The sequence below is a fragment of the Petaurus breviceps genome, unplaced genomic scaffold (genome assembly GCF_028583685.1).
Source record: "Petaurus breviceps papuanus isolate PSGF00001 unplaced genomic scaffold, PetGlider_PUasm1.0 181, whole genome shotgun sequence".
NCBI lineage: Eukaryota > Metazoa > Chordata > Mammalia > Diprotodontia > Petauridae > Petaurus > Petaurus breviceps.
The window spans coordinates 28,398,096-28,418,549 of NW_027185784.1; the positions used below are offsets into that span (position 1 = coordinate 28,398,096).

A 20,454-nucleotide genomic window follows, 5' to 3' on the forward strand; every position below is an offset into this window, starting at 1 on the left:
AAATGGAGATATCATAGTCATTTGTGGCATTTTTATATCTTCAGTATGAACCCTTGTGCCTATTTTCCCATCTGGAAGGGAATATTCTTCAATTTTCCTCATTAAAAAAAGCAAAAACCAAAACAAACCCTAACATTCTCTCTCTCTCTCTCTCTCTCTCTCTCTCTCTCTCTCTCTCTCTCTCTCTCTCCCCTTCTCCCTTTCCCTCTCCCTGTCCTTCTCCCCCTCTCCCTTGTAAACAAGAACCTACATCACTAATTTCTAGATGAAGTGTTACATGAAATTTATATAATACAATAAGGTCTGTATGTCAAATTAATCACTGTTGGTTCTCTTAGCAAGAGAGCTTTCATAGTCTATTGGGCAAACAGAATTCTTTATCTTCCATTACAGTGAAATAGTAAACCTGGAAAATATATCAGAGATCAACTGAGCACCCAAATTTCATTCAATTGTTCATTCATTCATCTTAAAAATGTTTCCTAGATTCCTTTTTAGTTAATTAATTTTATTTTTCCACTTAAGATTATTTTATTTTTTCCAATTAAATGTAAAGACTGTTTTAAGAATACACCTTTAAAAGATTTTGAGTTCCAAAGTTTTTCTTCTTCCCTTCTCCTCCCCTCTCCAAGAAGGCAAGTTATCTGATATAGGTTATACATATACAGTCATATTAAACATATTTCCACATTAGTCATGTTGTGAAAGAAGTATTGGAAGAAAAGGGAAAACCATCAGACAGAAAAAAGTTAATATAGTATACTTCAATCTGCATTCAGACTCCATAGTTCTCTCTCTGCATGACGTTAGCATTTTCCATCATGAGTCTCTTGGAGTTGTGTTGGATCGTTGTATTGCGAGAAGAGATAAGTCTCTCATATTTGATCTTCTCACAATGTTGCTGTTACTGTGTACAATGTTCTCCTGGTTCACTTCACTCAGCATCAATTCATGTAAGTCTTACTAGGTTTTTCTGCTCATCATATTTTATAGACCAATAATATGCCATTACATTCATCTACCACAACTTCTTCAGCTATTCTCCAATTGATACGCATCCCATCAATTTTCAATTCTTTGCCACCACAAAAAGAAGTGCTGTAAATATTTTTGTACATGTTGGTCATTTTCCCTTTTTTTCAAATTTCTTTGGGATAGAGAGCTAACAGTGGTATTGCTTGGTCAAAGAGTATGCATAGTTTTATAGCCCTTTAAGCATATTTCCAAATTGTTCTCCAGAATGGTTGGATCAATTCATAACTCCACCAACACTGTATTATTGTGCCAATTTTCCCACATCTTCTCCAAACTTTATCATTTTCCTATTTTGTCATATTAGCCAATATGCTAGGTGTGATATGGGACCTCAGAGCTATTTTAATTTGCATTTCTCTAATCAATAATGATTTAGAGCATTTTTTTCATTTAACTAAAGATATCTTTTATTTCTTCATCTGAAAACTGTTGATAACTTTCAACCATTTATCAATTGAGGAATAACTTGTATTCATAAAATTTTGACTCAGTTTTCTTTATATTTGAGGAATGAGGCCTTTGTCAGAAACACTGGCAGAAAAAATTGGTTTCCAGATTTTTGTTTCCTTCTAATCTTGGTTGAATTGGCTATGTTTGTGCAAAACTTTTTTTTAACTTAATATAATCAAAATTATGCATTTTGTATTTAATAAAGTTCTTTATCTCTTGTTTGGTCATAATTTCTCCCTTCTCCATGGATCAGACAGATAAACTATGCCTTGCTTTCTTAATTTGCTTACAGTAACATCCCTTATGTCTAAACGATGTACTCACTTCATTTTGGAATAGGGTGTGAGATGTCAGTCTATGCCTATTTTGTGCCATACTATTTTCCAGGTTTCTCATCAGTTTTTCAAAAACAGTGAGTTCTTATCTCAGAAACTGGAATCTTTTGCTTTATCCAACAGTAGATTAATATAGTTGTTTACTACTATTTCTTTTTGTACCTAGTTTTTCCCACTGATCTACCACTCTGTTTCTTAGCCAGTACCAAATAGTTTTGATCATTGCCACCTTATAATATAGTTTTAGTTTGGTTACAATTAGTCTACTTTCCTTTGCATTTTTCTCCATCAATTCCTTTGATATTCTTGTTTATTTATTTTATTTCTCCCCTCTAAATCATACTTTATATTTTCCAATTACATGTAAAGATAGTTTTCAACATTTGCTTTTATTTGATTTTCAATTCCAAATTTTTTCTCACAATTTGCTTATGGTCTCACCATTTATATCTAAATACCCATTTTGACCTTATCTTTGTATTCTGTGTAAGATGTTGGTCTATGCTATTTCCAATAGTTTTTTAGTTGATTCTCTAGGATTCTCTAAGTATACCATCTGTAAAGAGTGATAGTCATACTATTTTTCCAGTTTTCTCAGCAGTCTTTCTGAGATAGTGAGTTCTGATATCTGAAACTGGAGTCTTTTGGTTTACCAAGCAGTAGATTACTGTAGTAATCACCTATTCTGTCTTTTGTACCTAACCTATTCCTCTGACCCACCCCTGTATTTCTTAGCCAGTACCAAATAGTTTTGATTGCTGCTTTATAATATAGTTTTGGATCTAATACAGTTGGGCCACCTTCCTTTCTGTTTTTTTTTACTACTTCCCCTGATATTTTTCACCTTTTTTTCTTTCAGATGAAATTGGCTATTATTTTTTTCTAGCTCTATAAAATAATTTTTGGTAGTTTTATTGGTCTGGCACTGAATAATTAAATTAATTTAGATAGAATTGTCATTTATATTATATTAACTCCATGAGCAACTGATATTTCCTAGTTCTTTAAATCAGACTTTATTTGTTTGAAAAGTGTTTTGCAATTGTCTTCATATATTTCCTGGACTTGTCTTGGCATATAGACTCCCAAATATTTTATGTTTACAGTTTTTTAAATGAAATTTCTTTCTTTCTCTGGGCTGCTGGATTTTGTTAGTATTATATAGAAGTTTGTATCACATTGAATAACATGTTATTCTTTTCTTTCCTGTTAATCATTTCATGGTTCTCTTGAATTCTTTATTTGAAAATAGATTTTCCTGGGGCAGTTAAGTGGTGCAGTGAATAGAGCACTGGCCCTGGAGTCAGGAGAATCTGAGTTCAAATCTGGTCTCAGACACTTAATACTTACTAGCTATGTTACTTTGGGCAGGTCATTTAACCCCAATTGCCCTGCCTTCCCCCCTTCAAAAAAAAAGATAATAGATTTACCCATTCAACTCTGGTATTTTAATCACAAAAGTTTGAAAGTCCACTGTTTCTTTGAATGTCCATTTTTCCTCCTGAAAGATCATGCTCCATTTTGCTGGGTAGTTGATTCTTGATTGTAAGCCAAGCTATTTTCCCTTCCCAAATATCATATTCCAAACTGTCTGATCCTTTCATGTAGAAGCTGCTAAATTCTGTGTAATCCTGACTGTGACTCCTTGACATTTGAATTATTTCTTTCTGGCTGCTTACAGAATTTTCTTCTTCCTTCACCTAATAATTCTGGAATTTGACTACAATGTTCCTTGGAGCTTTCATTTTGGGACCTCTTTTGGGAAGTGATCAGTGGATTCTTTCAATGACTATTTTATCTTCTGCTTCCAGGATATCAGAGAAGTTTTCCTTGATAATTACTTGAAACATGCTGTCCAGGCTCCCTTTTTGATTATGGTCATCATGTAGTCCAATAATTATTTTATAAGCAATTGGGGTTAAGTAACTTGCTCAAGGTTACATGGCCAGCTCTTTTTGTGTGGGTGTCAAGTATCTGAGGCCGGAACTGACCCTGGATCTTCCAACGCTGGGGCCCATGCTCTTACTCAGTGCGCCACCTGGCTGCCCCTAGTCCAATAATTCTTAAATTATCTCTCCCGGATCTATTTTTCAGGTCAATTGTTGTCCAATGAGATATTTTACATTTTCTTCTATTTTAAAAATTCTTTCTATTTTTGACTGATTCTTGATGTCTTATAGAGTCATTCATTAGTTTTCACTTGTCTAATTCTAATTTTTAAGGAATTATTTTCTTCAGTTAGCTTTTTGTACCTCCTTTTCCCTTTGGCCAGTTGCGCTTCCTAAGGAGTTGTTTTCCTCCATGGGTTTTTTTTTCCCTATTTGTCCAATTCTATTTTTAAGGAATTGTTTTCTTCATTCATTTTTTTTTGTCCTGTCCCTTCCAAACTATTGACTCTTTCTTGCACACCTCTCATTTTTCTCCCCAATTTTTCTTGTCTCTTATTTGACTTTTAAAATGTTTTGAGCTCTTCCAAAGAAGGATTTTTGGGCCTGAGACCAGTTCATATTCTCCTTTGAGGTTTCCTATGTAGGCATTTTGACATTTTTGTCCTTTTCTAAATTTGTGTTTTGATCTTTCCCGTCACCATAATTTTTTTTTTTATGATTAGGGTTTTTTTTTATTTCTTGCTAAATTTTTTGGTTTTTTTTTGGCTCTAAAAATGGAGCTCTGCTCTTGGGGAACAGGGGGCACTGTCCCAAGTTTCTTGGGCTGGTAGCCAAGGGCCTGGCCACTGGCTTAACGCACTGGGATCTCAGGTGCTGACAACTTGCTTACCATGCTTGGGTGACCCATCCTAGTCATGTCTGTTGTTGCCTGACTTCCAGGGCTGACAATTTACCCTCTGTGATGGGACTGGGAGCCTAACAGCTTGCCTGATGTACCACTGGCCTGCTGAGCCAAGATCAAGACACTTTGGTTGCTGATCTATGCTATGGCTAAGAGCCTCCTGATGACTTGCCCAGATACTCTAAGTTGAGCTGAACTCCCCCCTTTATCCAAATGAGACCTATTTTTCCTGCCATCCTAAAAGGGATGGCTAGGAATGGATTGGGCATGTTTTTTTTTGTTTGTTTTGTTTTTTGTTTTTTACTGTTGGAAGAGAAACTGCAATGCTATCATATATCCATTTTATTATTGAAAGGTAGCACTTCTCTAGTATGGGCTTGAGTGATTTTAGTACTTCCCTCTACCCCCTTCTTGGATCATAATGTTGCTTATGTAAATTGTTATATTTTTCCTATTGTCATTTTTTTGCATATAGTTATAATGAAATAGTTTGATGGAATGTCATCTTATAGTATATAAGGAATAGTACAGGGAAATACATAATTTTAGAGATAAGAGACCTTAAAGGACTTATGATCATCACTAATTCTCATTTCTAACACTTGGTTTGGGAGCTACTGCTCTGAACCAGCTGAAGGAAGTAGGGTGAGGTGGCAATAGCAGTTGATTTAGAAGTTGGTAAAGAAAAGCTTCACTCAATCCCATGATTGCGATCAGTTGATTGGGGTCCTTTCATCTTCATGGATAACTTATGTAAACATTCTAAGTCTCATAATTTTTTTTATTAATTTGATACCAAAATTATTTTCAAATATCCAGGGGATTGTTATTGTAAATTAGAAGGTAGTAATTTGACTGATGAGTGGTGATCTTGATGTTCAACATTGATTATTTCATTTGATGGATACCATGATTATAAAACTCCACCATTGACCTGACACTAATACTCTTCAGATCTGTCAAGAAATGATGACCAAAATGTTAGGTCAGAGTGAGAAAACTGGAAACTAGTGGATAGGATATGGAACAAGAAGGCATGGAACTTGTTGCTTCTTTTTGGTCTTTGGAGCAGAAACGAATCACAAACTTTTAGAAGATCCTTCCGAGATCTACTCCCAATGTGAGAAAAAAATATCTGATGTGCAGAAGCTGGGGACCCCATGACACTTTTATTTCTTGGGCCTCATAAATTTTAAGTCTAAACCTAGTGCAGAGTTAGGCTCTACCTTGTTACAAAGAATGGTTCAGATGAAAATCCCCAAATGTAAAAAACAACATGTATATTGAGTTTAGTACATGATATTAGTAATAATATCTTGCATTTCACAAGTATTTTATCAAGGCACTTTAAAATATTTTATTATGTTCTGTTTTCAAAACAGCCATGGAAGATTGACAGTTTCTTACCTCACATTTTTTTTATACAAAAAACTGAGGTACAGAATGGCTAAGCACTGGCTCAAAGGCACTGAAAGTTCAAATGTGAACTGGGACTAGAAATTAGTTCCATGACTCTCATCCCTAGGCTCTATATACTCATTTAGACTGTTGTAACATAAGGAAGTAAAGAGCCAGGAGGGAATTTCTGAAAAGGTGCAGTATGGGAAGATACTGTAGCACTAAGGGACTTAAACTGTAGGACCATGTCCAAGCCTTAGATGTCTAAAGAGAGAGGAAAAAAGTTTTAAAAACGGTGAAACTAAAGGAAAACGTGTTTTAAAAAATTCAAATTTGATATACTGCCTTGTTTAAGAAAATGGACTCTAGTATAGGGGGTCAGGTAAATGAAATCAGGTCAGAAGAAGATAATAAGATTCTGAAGAGTGAACATTAATTGCTCTCTCAGGATGTCAAGCTCAGGTCTTGGAAACATCACTAACCTAAGTGCTTTTGCAATTCTCTATTCCCCCAAGTCTGATTGGTGCAAATGCTCCTGCCCATTACAGAGTAGTTAATTAACCAATTCAGCCAAGTTTTCTCTCCTTTATGAGTCAGAAGAATTCATCTGTGCTTGAAGGTGGGCATTTCTTTTGGTAGTTTATGATGTGTGTGCATATGTGCGCATGTATGTATATGTGTGTTTTGTGTGTTAGAGACTGTATTAGTTTTTACCAAAATGAGATAACTATATGTTCAAACTATTGAAAGGAACTTTATATGCTCTTCATCTTCAACCATTCTGTCTTCCTTAGTCTTTTAAAGATCAGAAATGAATTTCTCCAGTGATTTTAGCCTTTTTTTTTAAATTATAAAGTGTTACCCTTTCTGCTGCCTTCATCCTGGAAAGCTGGGAATTCTGATAAATATGACCAAATAGACTTAAGGCCAGAGAGATGGTCAAAATACATAAAATGAGGTTTAAAGGTGATGAAAAGAAGTTTAGTAAACATCCTAGCATCCAGAGTGTAAATATAAGTAATTTTATTAAAAATTAATGGATCTTATGCCTGGAAAATTGTCTCAGTTCTCTTTATTTGTTTGTTATGTTGTCCTTTCCTTTCCTATTTTTCATCTTCCCTCCTCTCTTCTCCTTAAAAATTCGAAGTCCAGCTCCTTCTCTTAATTTTATAACTCCTCCTAGATTCTTTGGAATTGAAGTCCAGTTGAATAGGGTAAAGAATTATTAACCTCAAACATTCAGTTATCCTGCTCAGAGTATTTGGATGCATTTTTCATAGTAAAAATACAAATAAGGGATGGGAAGAATCACTCATTCCAGCTTCATGAGCAGACAGGGCATTCAGAATCCTTTTCCTTTCTTTTCACTTTTTTGCCTTCCTATATTAATTTCCTCACTCTGCTTTCCATGGAAAATGGAGAAAACAGCTTGAGTGGCCAGAGAATATTATGGTGAAATATAATAAAGAATAGTGAGGTAATAGGGTCTTTGATATATAACATTCTCACAGGAGCAGTGTAATAGGTAGCTCCATTTAATTTTATGAATTGAGTAAAGACTATTAAAATCTATGACTTTCCAATCTAGGAAAACATATATAAAATATTTCATTATTGTATCAGGGACAGTTACATATGTATATTTTTCTCTACATATTATATAAATACTGATGTTAGGATAGCTAAAGTATGTAAACTATATAAACTTTAGTCCTATATAAATGTTAATTATTATCAGGGACCTCCAATTCAATCCCTTTTAAATCTGTAACACTGAACTATTTACCCTACCTCTATATGTAGTTTTGTTTCTTTTCACAAAGGCTAATCTTCAAAAATTAATCTGATAATATGTGCTTCAGGTCAAAAGGACCAAAGATCCTATATTATTATAACTGGAGGGAAAGGGAAGGGAAATAGAAGTGGAACTACTAGATATTGTCTGAGTTTGAGATTTTGGGCCTTGACTTTGTTAATAAATTATGAGACAGACTATCTGTTTAGATAGAAATGAGAATAGAACTTTTAGGAAACTGGAGCAGGTTAGGATATCCGCTACAAATAGATTGTTTAGTAATAGATAAGAGTTAAATATAAGAATTGTCCAGTAATTGCATCAAAGGAATAGAATTTTAAGAATATTTAGCAATAATTGGAGTAAAGGAAGAATGGTAAATTGAGGTGGGCCTCTCAAGAATGCCCTTGAGCCATGCCATCAAAGCAGCACCAACATTGCGAAAGAGTCACAAAAGATAAGGTCCTCTTTCTTCTGTATATATTTATTTTCCAAATAACTAAAGTTAGTAGGACCTCTTTTGTAATATTTGCTCAAGGGACTGGAATTTAAGGTTATGCCCTACCTTTGAATAGTTGTAAAGGCAGGTAAAGTGCACAAGTGGTGAGAAGTTTCTTGGCAATCCAGTGAAGATTATACAAAGGGAAGTTGAGAGCTAGTACTAAAGAATTTATGATGAGACAAAAGCTGGTGTCTGGTAATGAGAGAGGTCAGAAGTTTAGATAGATACTATGAAGTAGTTGACAATGAAATGTCTGGGACTTCTGGCACGGTGGTGCTCATTTTTAGAAAAAAGGTTGTCTTCTGATGAAGAGTGTTGCTTTTCATTTAGCCCAGTAGTAAAAGTTAAAGTTTGGGCAATTCCATTGAATTTGAGTAGTATCATCATTAAGTTTATAGGACTTGGATTTTGAATGGTCCCTAAAGTTTATCTTATCTGTGGCTAATGTAACAAAATAAGAAAATGATAAATGTTGGAGAAGATGTGGGACAATTGGAACTCTAATGCATTGCTGGTGGAATTGTAAACTGATCTGACCATTCTGGAGAACAGTTTGGAACTATGCTGAAAGGGCTATAAAATTGTGTATACCTTTTGATCCAGCAATACTACTACCGGGTTTGTATCCCAAAGAGATTGTAAAAAAGAGAAAAGGACTGACATATATAAAAATATTTTTAGCAGTTCTTTTTGTGGTGGCAAAGAATTGGAAATTGAGGGGATGCTCATCAACTGGGAATTGGTTGAACAAGTACATGAATGTAATGGAATGCTATATTTTTCCAAAAGAATGGTGAGCAAAGTGATGTCAGAAAAACCTGTAAAGACTTGCATGAACTAATGCTGAGTGAAGTAAACAAAACCAGGAAAACATCATACACAGTAAGAGCAACATTGTGCAATGACCCACTAAGTTAGATTTAGCTCTTCTTCTTTTTTTAAGCAATTGGGGTTAAGTAACTTGTTCAATGTTACACGGCCAGGTATTTTGTGTGGGTGTCAAGTATCTGAGACTGGAACTGATCCCAGGTCTCCAACACCGGGGCCGGTGCTTTCATTCATTCTGCCACCTGGCCGCCCCTAGATTTAGCTCTTCTTAGCAATGCAGTGATCTAAGATAATTCCAAAATACTCAAGATGGAAAATGCTATCCACATCCAGAGAAAGAGTTATGGAATCTAAATGGAGATTGAAGCATACTATTTTCTCTTTTGTTGTTGTTGTTTTTTGTTTTGTTGTTTTTCTTTCCTTTGGTCTTTCCCTTTTGTTCTGATTCTTCTTTCACAACCTGACTAATGTCAGGGGGGTTGGGGTGGATGGGGGAAAGATTATCTTACCTGGAGAGGGAATGTGGTATAATAGAGAATGCTGGACTTGGAGTCAGGAAGACCTGGTTTTGAATTCTGCCCTTGAGACTAGATAGTTTTGTTATTACAGGCATGGATATCTATCATCTATTCCATACCTTTCATTTGATATTGGAGCTCAGAAATGGGAAATAGCTTCCCATAGAATAATACAGAGAAGAATTATCAGTCAGGATTCATCCCAGGTCTTTTGGCCAAACATCCAGGCTACTGCTCTACAATAGGATTAATGATAAAGAAGATGGATTTGTTTCTTCTGTCTCCTTATTTACTCACTTTCCTTGATTTTATTTTCTCTTTTTTTTATTTTTATTTTTAAGCAATCGGGGTTAAGTAACTTGCTCAAGGTTACACGGCCAGTTATTTCTGGGTGTGGTGCTGAGTGTCTGAGCCCGGGATTCGATCTCCAGGTCGTCCCAACACTGGAGCCGGTGCTCTTACTCGCTGAGCCACCTGGCCGCCCCTAAGCAATTGGGGTTAAGTAACTTGCTCAAGGTTACACGGCCAGGTGTTTCTGGGTGGGTGCTAGGTGTCTGAGCCCGGGATTCGATCTCCAAGTCTTCTCAACGCTGGAGCCGGTGCTCTTACTTGCTGTGCTACCTGGCCACCCCTCTTGATTTTAGTTACTCATCAATGAAAGAAGGTCAAATTAGCTGGCCTGGAGATGTAATGAAAAGACCACAGGAATTGGAATCAGAAGACATGGGTTTGAATTATTTATTTGTCCCTTTCCACATATGCCAATATAGATGAATTGTGTTAGCAACTTTAGGGACCATTCAAAATCCAAATCCTATTAAATTAATGATGATACCCTGAAATTCAATGGTATTGCCCAATTCGGCCTCAGTTTATTCATCTGGAAAATTAAGACATTAGACTAGGTTCCTTCTAACTCTAGAATCCATAATAAGGAATAATTTGTACATATAGGTTTATAAACTACCCTGATCACCAACCTTCTTTGTTTTATGCTGTTATGCAAATGAAGTTTGAGGCACACACACAGGCAGAGGCTTGGATGAGGAGACTGGAGGCAGCCACACCAGTTGGGAGGCTACCAAAATGCCCAAAAATGAAGAGATGAGAGTGGTTGCCATGGCAATGATAAAATAGGAAAAGCATGAGCTATAACAGGTAGAATGGCATCTTCTTAGACACAGGGAATGAAGAATACTCAATGATGATTTTGAGGTTATAAGTCTAGATGACTGAGAGAATGAGAGGTGATGTATGGAGTTATGTTTTGAGTAAAAAAGAAGAAGTACAGTTTGGGCATGATGAATAAGAGGTGGCAGAGACACACCTCAGTATAAATTCCCATGAGATATTTGAAAATATAAAATAGGAGTACTGGGGAGAGTTTAAGCTTGAAGATAAAGACTTGAAAGTAATTAAGCCAGAATTGACAATTATGAAAATGCATGGGATCACAAAAGAGAAAACATATGGAGAGAAGAGACTAGGAACAATGGAAATAACTTTGGGTAACAACTACATTTAAAATTATGGAGGAATAGTAGGAGCTAAACAATGAAGATGACAAATGAGTAGTCTAAAAGGTAGGAGAAAAATAGGAAAGGATAATGATATGAAAATCATAGGAGGAGAAAATAGAAAGGACTTGGTGATTCACTTGGCAAATATTACAGAAAGGTCAAGGACAGAAAGAATTGAATAAAAATTCTTGGATTAATGGAATCACAGAATCAGTCTCAGAGTTGGAATAAACGCTCAGGAACCATCTATCCCATTTTATGTAGGTAGAGTGACTAGAGTTCACTGATTCCAACCTCTTCATTTTGTACATGAGAAAAATCAAAGTCCAGAGAACTTAAGTAATTTGTTCAAGGTCAAGCAGACAGTTATAGAACTGGAATTCAAAGCCAACTTGTTGAATTGAATTGTAATATCTTCATATACATTGTTCTTGTGACTATCCTACAAATGTCATTAGTTGCCCTGGAGGGAGGGGATGTTACAGTGGAGTGGTTTGGCTGCAAGTCAAATTGCCCGTAGTCCAAGGTGATAAAGCATAATCAATGATTATTGGGAATTATAAGGGAAGAGAAACAGGATATTTGAAGTTATGGCTGACTATTTTTACAGTAGTTGAATCCTGAGTATGTTTGTAGGCTGAAGGGATAGAGCCAGTAAAGAGGGATCTATGTAAGATACTTGAGAGAGAAGATAATTGATGGAATGAGATCACCAAAACCATAGAAGTGATGGGCATGAGTATACAGGGGGAGATAAGCCGGCCCTGGTTAGAAGGCCAATCCATGGCAATGTAAAAAGGTCAAGCTAGCCCACAATAGTACCAAACATGTGGTCATAGATACTTAGAGCTAGAAGGGACTTTAAAGATCATCCAATCACAACCCTACTCAGTGTTCAATCTTCTTGATAATATTGACTTAAAGTGGTAATCTGGTTCTGCTCAAATTCTCAAAGCAGATGACTTATTACTCATGAGTAGCTCATTTCATTTAGTCTCGGAGGCACTCTGTTCAAAGCAACAGAGCTTCCTCAAGTTATACAGTAATCCATATGGGAAAATATACTTCTTTTAAAAGCTTTTCCCATGTTTTGTCTTCCCTTAACTGAATGGTTCTTGTTTTTTTTTTCCTCTCCCTGCAGATTACCCTCCCAATTTAATGGAAACAAATAACCAGACGTGGGTGGATGAATTTATTCTCTTGGGGCTGTCTAGTGACTGGGGTACCCAGCTGTTGCTCTTTGTCCTGTTTCTTTCTATGTACCTTTTGACTGTGCTGGGAAATTTTCTTATAATCCTCCTAATCAGGCTGGACACTCGCCTCCACACCCCCATGTACTTCTTCCTTAGCAATCTCTCCCTTGTTGATGTTTCCTATGCTACCAGCATTGTACCTCAGCTGTTGACCCACTTTTTACAAGAGCAGAAATCAATTCCATATGTGAGTTGTGCAGCACAGTTATATTTCTCCCTAGCCATGGGTGGGACTGAATTTGTGTTGCTGGCAGTAATGTCTTATGACCGCTATGTGGCAGTGTGTGATCCACTACGCTACTCAGCCATCATGCATGGAGGTTTATGTGCAAGACTGATGGCTGCCTCTTGGGTTGGTGGTTCCCTCAACTCTGTCATGCATACAGTTTTTACCTTCCAGTTGCCTATGTGCACAAACAATGTCATTGACCATATAGCATGTGAAATTTTAGCCTTGGTTAGGCTTGCCTGTGTGGATACTTCCTCCAATGAAGTTGCAATTACTGTCTCCAGCATTATCCTGCTCATGACCCCATTCTGCCTTGTTCTGCTGTCCTATATCCAGATAATCACCACTATCCTGAAGATCCGGTCAACAGAGGGAAGGAAGAAAGCATTTCATACCTGTGCCTCTCACCTGACAGTGGTAGCTTTGTGCTATGGAATGGCAATCTTCATTTACATTCAACCACATTCAAGTCCCAATATTCTTCAGGAGAAGATGATCACACTGTTCTATGCCCTTTTAACACCAATGCTGAATCCTATGATATATAGTCTGAGGAATAAGGAGGTAAAGGGGGCCTGGCAGAAATTGCTAGGACAGTATTCTGAATTAAAGTCAAAGCTAGCTTCCTTGTGAGTCACTTAGAGTCATCTGGGTCTCTGTCATCCTATCAAGACTTGAATTAACAAAGCACTACCCACATCACTATATTTTTTTCTTCCTTGAGATATGGGAAGACACTGACTGGATGATTTTAGATAGGAAGAGGTGGGTAGAAGCTACAAAAGGAAGCAACATTGATGGTACTTGTCAAACTTAGAGGCAGAGAATTCAGGTCAAATTTATTCTCATCTTCCAAATCCTATATCTTGAAATAATCTTATTATGTTACTTTAGGCACATTTATAGCCTTGAACTTTTCCTCAAACCACCATCCCATGCCTCATGCATACCTTGAGTTAAACAATTTCTTAAAGAAATGCATTTTAATGTTGGAACGTTCACCAAGAATAACAATTGATATATAAGACTGGATATTGAAGCTGAGTCAGTATAATGAAATGCCTGGAGGGAAACTTCTATTACTCAAATTATGTAGGACCCTCTATGTTATAATCCTGCTGGTGTTTAGTAGCAAAACAAGCAAGTATTTGGTTGAGTTACTTTAGTGGAAGATGAAGTGTGGGAATAAGATAAAACTGTTCTGAAAATATAGATATAATCATGGGATATGGGGAACAACCAAGGCTTTACTCAAATGTTGCCCCTACAGTTACTGTGGGTTTCTGGCACTTCAGATCAACATCGACTAAAAACTATTGCCCATAACTTATGTTCTACAAATTTATTTTTAAAATTAAGCCAAAGGACATTTTTTTCAAGGCAAAGTATGCTTCATTGAGGAGAATAATAAAATATAAGTTTTACTTCCTGACCCCCATACCAAGGTTATATTTTCTTGCCAGCTAGCACATTATTAGTGAGAGATGGAGGACCAAAAAAACCCCATTCTTTTGTGTAGGGAACACACTTTAAGGGCCAAAGGTACGAATCATTTGTGAATAGGTGACACATGTGTATAAGCAAACATTATAGGGGGCAACACATACCAGATGTTTCTGATTAAACAGAAAGGCAACTACATAAAGATTGGCCAGGCATTAAGGCATAAAAAATGATTTTTTCAGATCATGATGCAATAAAAATTTTTGTTTAATAAGAAAGGCAAGGAAAGATAGACTTAAAATTCATTGGAAATGAAATGATGTAATCCTAAAGAATGAGTGGATCAAAAAACAAATCATAGAAATGATCAATAACTTATTCAAAGAGAATGACAATAGTGAGACAACATAATAATACTTATGGGATGCAGTCAAAGAAGTTCTTAGGTAAATTTTTATATCTCTAAATGTCTATATGAATAAAATGTAGAAAAAGGAAGTCAATGTATATGTAACTAAAAATTTTCAAAAAAGAACAAATTAAATACTAAATTAGGAGTTCTGAAAAATGAAATGAGAGATTAATAAAATTGAAAGCAATAAGACTATTGAACTAATAAAGCTGAACTGGTTTTATGAAGCAAAAATAAATTTGTTAATTTGATTTAAAAAAAAAGAAAACCAAACTGCCAATATCAAAAATGAAAAGGATAAATTCATCAATGAAGAGGAAATTAAGAATTTTAGGACCTATTTTGCCCTACTGTATGTCAATAAATCTGACAACCTAAGTGAAATGGATGATTATCTATGAAAACACAAATTGCCCAGGTTAACAAAAGAGGAAATAAAATAATTAAATAACTACATTTCAGAGAAACAATCAAACAAGCCATCAGTGAACTCCCTAAGGAAAAAAAAATATCCAGGACCAGATGGATTTATGAGTTGAGTCCTGCCAAATATTTAAAGACTAATTAATTCTAATACTATATAAACTCTTTGGGAAAATAGACAAAGTAGGCATCCTAATAAATTCCTTTTATGACAAAAATATGGTTCTGATGTCTAAACCAGAAAGAACAAAAACAAAGAAAGAAAATTGGAGACAAATTTCCCAAATGAATATTGATACAAAAATTTTAAAGAAAATATTAGTAAAGACATTATAGCAATTTATCATGAAGATAATACACTATGAAAGGGTGGGATTTAAACCAGGAAGGCAGGGCTGGTTCAGTATTAGGAGAACTATCACCATAATTGACCATATCAACAACAAAACTGACATAAATCGTATGATTATCTTAATAGATGCAGAAAAAGTTTTGACAAAATAGCTACCCATTCCCACTAAAAAATATTAGAGCACTTAGCAATAAAGGGAGAGTTCCTTCAAACAAATCTATGTAAAACCATCAGCAAGCATTATATGTAATGGAAAAAAAGGAGAAGCATTCCCAAGAAGATTAGAGGTGAAACAAGGATGCCCATCATCACCATTATTATTTAATATTTTACTAGAAATGTTATCTTTAGCAAAAAATGAAAAAAAAGAAATTGAAGGAATTAGAATAGGCATTGAGTAAAGAAAACTATCACTTTTTACAGATAATATGATGGTATTCTCAGAGAATCCTAGAGAATCAACTAAAAAACCACTTCGAAAAATTATAAATTTTAGCAAAGTTGCAATCTATAAACTAAACACACATAAATCATCAGCATTCTTATATATTACTAAGAAAGTCCACCAGCAAGAGATAGAAAGAGAAATTCCATTTAAAATAATTATAGACAATATAAAATGTTTGGGAGTGTAACTTCCAAGACAAACTGAGGAACTATATGAAGCCAAGTACAAATTTTTTTTTACACAAATAAAGTCAGATCTACAAAACTGGAAAAATATAACTTGCTCATGGATAGGCCGGGTTAATATAAAAAATAGTGATTCTACATAAATTAATTAAATTATTCATAACCATACCAATCTAACTAAAAACTATTTAATAAAGCTAGAAAAAAATCATGAAATTCATCTGGAAGAACAAAAGAACAAGTATATCACGGGAACTAATGGGAAAAAAGGCAAAGGAAGGTAGCCTAGATCTAGATCTGGTAAAATACCAATCTAATACTTTATTATAAACCAGCAATCACTAAAACTATTTGTTACTGGCTAAGAAATAGAGGGGTGAATCAGTGGAATAGAACAGATATACAAGACACATTAGGCAAAGAATATAGTAATCTACTGTTTCATAAGCTCTGGCTTCTGGGAAAGGAACTCACTATATGACAAAAAACTGCTGGGAAAGTTGGAAAATGTTGTGTCAGAAACTAGGTGACCAATATCTTGCACTGCATACCAAAATAAGGTCAAAATGGGTACATGATTTAGACATGAAGAGTAAGCATAAGCATAAGTAAGCTCCATGAGCAAATTTTAAGAAGGAGTAGTTTACCCGTCAGACTTATGGAGAAAGTAAGATTTTATGACCAAACAGGGGATAAAAAACAATATGAAATGCAAAATGGATAATTTTGATTACATCAAATTAAAAAGAGTTTGCACAAACAAGATAAATGCAGCCAAGATTAGAAGGAAATCAGAAAGATGGGAAATGATTTTTGTTGCCAGTATTTCTGACAAAGTTCCCATATCTCAAATATATAGAGTTGAGTCAGATTTATAAGAATACAAATCATCCCCCAACTGACAAATGGTCAAAGAATATGAACAGACAGTTTACAGATGACGAAATAAAAGCTAACTTTCATATGAAAAAAATGCTCTAAATTGCTATTTTTTAGAGAAGGGAAAATTAAAGCAGCTCTGAGGTACCATATCACACCTAGCCCATTGGCTACTATTACAACAAAGGAAAATTATAAATATTTGAGAATATGTGCGAAAACTGAAACACTAATGCATTGCTAGTGGAGTTGTGAACTGGTCCAACCATTCTGGAAAACATTTTGGAACAATGCCCAAAGGGCTAAAAACTATGCATACCCTTTGATCCAGCAATACCACCACTAGTTTTGTATTCCAAAGATTTCATAAACAATGGAAAAGTACTTACATGTACAAAAATATTTATAGCAGTTCTTTTTGCAGTGGCAAAGCATTAGAAATTGATGGGATACCCATCAATTGAGGAATGACTGAACAAGTTGGAGTACATGAATATAATGGCATACTATTGTTCCAAAAGAAATGGTGACCAGGCTAATTTCAGAAAAACCTGGAAAGATTTACATGAACTGATGCTGAGTGAAGTGAACCAGGAGAACATTGTACACAATAACAACAACATTGTAAGGTGATCAACTATGATAGACTTAGCTCTTCTCAGCAATACAATTATCCAAGACAATTCTAAGATATTCATCATGGAAAATGCAATCCATGTACAGAGAAAGAAGAAGGAATCTGAATGAAGATTGAAACATACTAATTTTGCTTTTTTTCCCTCTTTTTTCTTCTTTTTTTCTGATTCTTCTTTCACAGCATGATTACTATGGAAATGTGAAAAGACAGATTGCTTGTTGTCTTGGGGAGGGGGGAGGGAGGGGAGGGGGAAAACTTTGGAATTCCAATCTTACAAAAATGAATGTTAAAAACTTTTCATGTAACTGGAAAACTATTAAGTACAAAAAAAAATCACACCATGTGCCAGGCACTGTGCTCAGGATACAAAGAAAAAAAATTAAATAACAATTCCATGCCTTCAAGCAACTTACTTTCTTTCTTTTTTTTTACTTTTTTGGAGGGGGGAAGGTAGGGCAATTGGGGTTAAGTGACTTGCCCAAGGTTACATGGCCAGGTTTTTGTGTGTATGTGTTTAGTGTCTGAGGTCACATTTGAACTCACGTCCTTCTTACTCCATGGCTGGTGCTCTATTCACTGCACCACATAGCCACCCCAAGCAACTTACTTTCAAATGCAGCAGCTAACATATCTGTTAACAGTTATCTTCTGCTCTTGATACATTCAAAATAGATACATGGTAACTTTAAAGGGGAATCACTGGTATCTGAGGGTACTGGGTAAGATTCACTGAAGAAGCTGGCATGTAGAACAACAAATCTCTTAGTGCTCTGACTTTTTCTGCTGAACTGCTGCTGTAGCTTGCAAGGTTCATAGCTCTGAAAACCTCATATTCCCAGGCTATTTCAGTTCTTTTGAGATTCATGCCACCATTCATATAAATCCAGACAGCTAACTAGAAAAGGACCAGGTCTATCTTTTGAACTTCTCTTTTCCCTGATTCATTCATTCATTCATTCATTCATTCATTCATTCATTCATTCATTCCTTCATTCATTCCTTCATTCATCCATTCTCTCTCTCTCTCTCTCTCTCTCTTTGCTCTTATCACTCAAACTTTTATTTGAATTATTATCTGAAAACCTTTTTACTTTTGTTATATCCAAGAGGTATGCCTTTTATTTGGTTCCAATGGGGATATCTGAGATGTTTTTTGGAAATAATTGCAATTTGTTTTGCTTGATTTCTGGCTTTTCCCTTTCTACTGTCCTGATATGGGATCTTTTTCACCAAATGTATGAACTATGAACAATCTAGAGATTTTTCTTGCTGTGCAGTCATCATCAGGTGTTCCCACGTATTTTTGCCATACCAATCAATGGCTACTTGTTTATCTACTAAACACTGACTGGTTCTTAGACTGCTAACTTCTGAAAGATTTTGTACATTTTCACCATACCAATCAATGGCTACTTGTTTATCTACTAAACACTGACTGGTTCTTAGACTGCTAACTTCTGAAAGATTTTGTACACTTTTGTAACACGTTAGTCACCTTGTTAAAGGGTGTTGATGAATGAAGCATTCTTTTCCTGAGCAGTCTCTGAACCAAAAAGTTGCTCATTTAATTTCCCCAAGTACTGAAACACTCTACATTTATAGGAAACATGCAAAGTTAAAAGTGAGGAGCCTGAGGAATTATGCTGTTTTTATACCTCAGTTTTCTGCCACTACTGCATTATTAACTAGGAAACAAATTATCGGTCAGTGTGTAGGTAGGGATGTCAAGGGGCATAGATTTCCATAATGCATCTCATATATTAGGGTTCTTAGGTTAAGAAGTGCTAGCTTTGGGCACTGGAATATATAGTTGTGAGTACAATGTTGGCCCAATATCTTGAGCTTCTATGATTTGGGTTTTGACTAAATTATGAACTGCTGGGGTGTAATAGTAATGGAATTTAAAGATCCCCCTGTATTGGCTTGGTTTTCAGATTGATTGTGTTAAAACCCAGAGCTTGTGAATCCCACTTGTGGGATGGACTTGTTGATGTGAAAAGAGAGTGCTGAACTTGGAGGAGCTGGTGATGTAAATTTAGAGAGACACAAGCAAAGAGAGAGGCAGAAGAACTTTTTGGAAGCAGCATCTTGGAGGCAGAGAGAGATGGAGGGGATTGCTGAGGGCCAGTTTGAATTGCCCAGGACTTTTGAGAGCTGCCATCCAGAGCTGCCAAGGACTGAGGAGACATGGCTATTATGCTGATACTTTGTCTGTTTGTTTTGATATAGTTTTGCCAGATTTGTCCACTGGTGAAAGACAGTCCTGTTGTTGCAGAGGTCTTGGAGCCTTGCTATTGGCTCAGAGCTCCTGAGACTGTTCTGCAGACAGAAAGTGAATTCTGTCCACTGGTGAAGGACAGTGCAGTTGTTGCTGAGGGCCTGGAACCTAGCTGTTGGTTCAGAGCTCCTGAGACTGTTCTGCAGACAGAGAATGAATTAATGAAGACACTGTCAATGTATCTTGTGGCCTTGCTAAGCTCTGTCTCTCCAGGAACAAAGATTGCTGAGAACTTGCCTTGGGTCAAGAGATGAAGAAAACACCTCTCTTTGGGTATTAAATGCTATGCTTAAGCTTGTTGTAACTCTGGGGTAGATTCAATTGTGATCCAAGGGTGGGGAACTTTTGATTTTATTTATGCTCTGTGATTGAACAAATGAATGCACTTTACTTATGATTGGAAACTAATCTCCATTTGAGAAGAGGTGCTTTTTGACGGACTAAATGAATGTAAAGCCTAGGGGTGGAGTAGTATTTAGAAAAGGGACTTTGTGACTGATTAAATGAATGTAATGTCCGAGGGTGGGGTAGTACTTGATTGAATTACACTTGGTAAATGCTGTATTTTGAATGATGCTATATTTTGATTTTCTCTGTTCTTAATTTTTCACTGAATAAAATGGAGAGCACCTATGCTGGTATTTTGAACCTTGAGAAGTTTCCTTTGCTTGACATTATAGGGGGCGATATTGCTTCTGAATCATGAACACTTCAAGATGGTTGGTTATCAGGTCTCTTACATCA

At 35.8% G+C, this 20,454-nt stretch overlaps 2 protein-coding genes across 9 annotated transcripts in view; both read left to right on the forward strand.

The window, feature by feature from the left end:
* LOC138160705 (olfactory receptor-like protein OLF3) overlaps positions 1–20,454 on the forward strand; it is a 650,404-nt gene that overhangs the window by 583,451 nt on the left and 46,499 nt on the right. The gene's annotated exons all lie outside the window — the stretch shown is intronic.
* On the forward strand, positions 12,330–13,333 carry LOC138160514 (olfactory receptor-like protein OLF3). Its single transcript, XM_069087066.1, has one exon. The coding sequence runs from the start codon at positions 12,330–12,332 to the stop codon at positions 13,284–13,286; it is 957 nt and encodes a 318-aa protein (XP_068943167.1). The 3' UTR covers positions 13,287–13,333.

Bases quoted from the DNA above. Each gene is read 5' to 3' on its own strand.
- LOC138160514 (XM_069087066.1), top strand. From the start codon at position 12,330: ATGGAAACAAATAACCAGACGTGGGTGGATGAATTTATTCTCTTGGGG.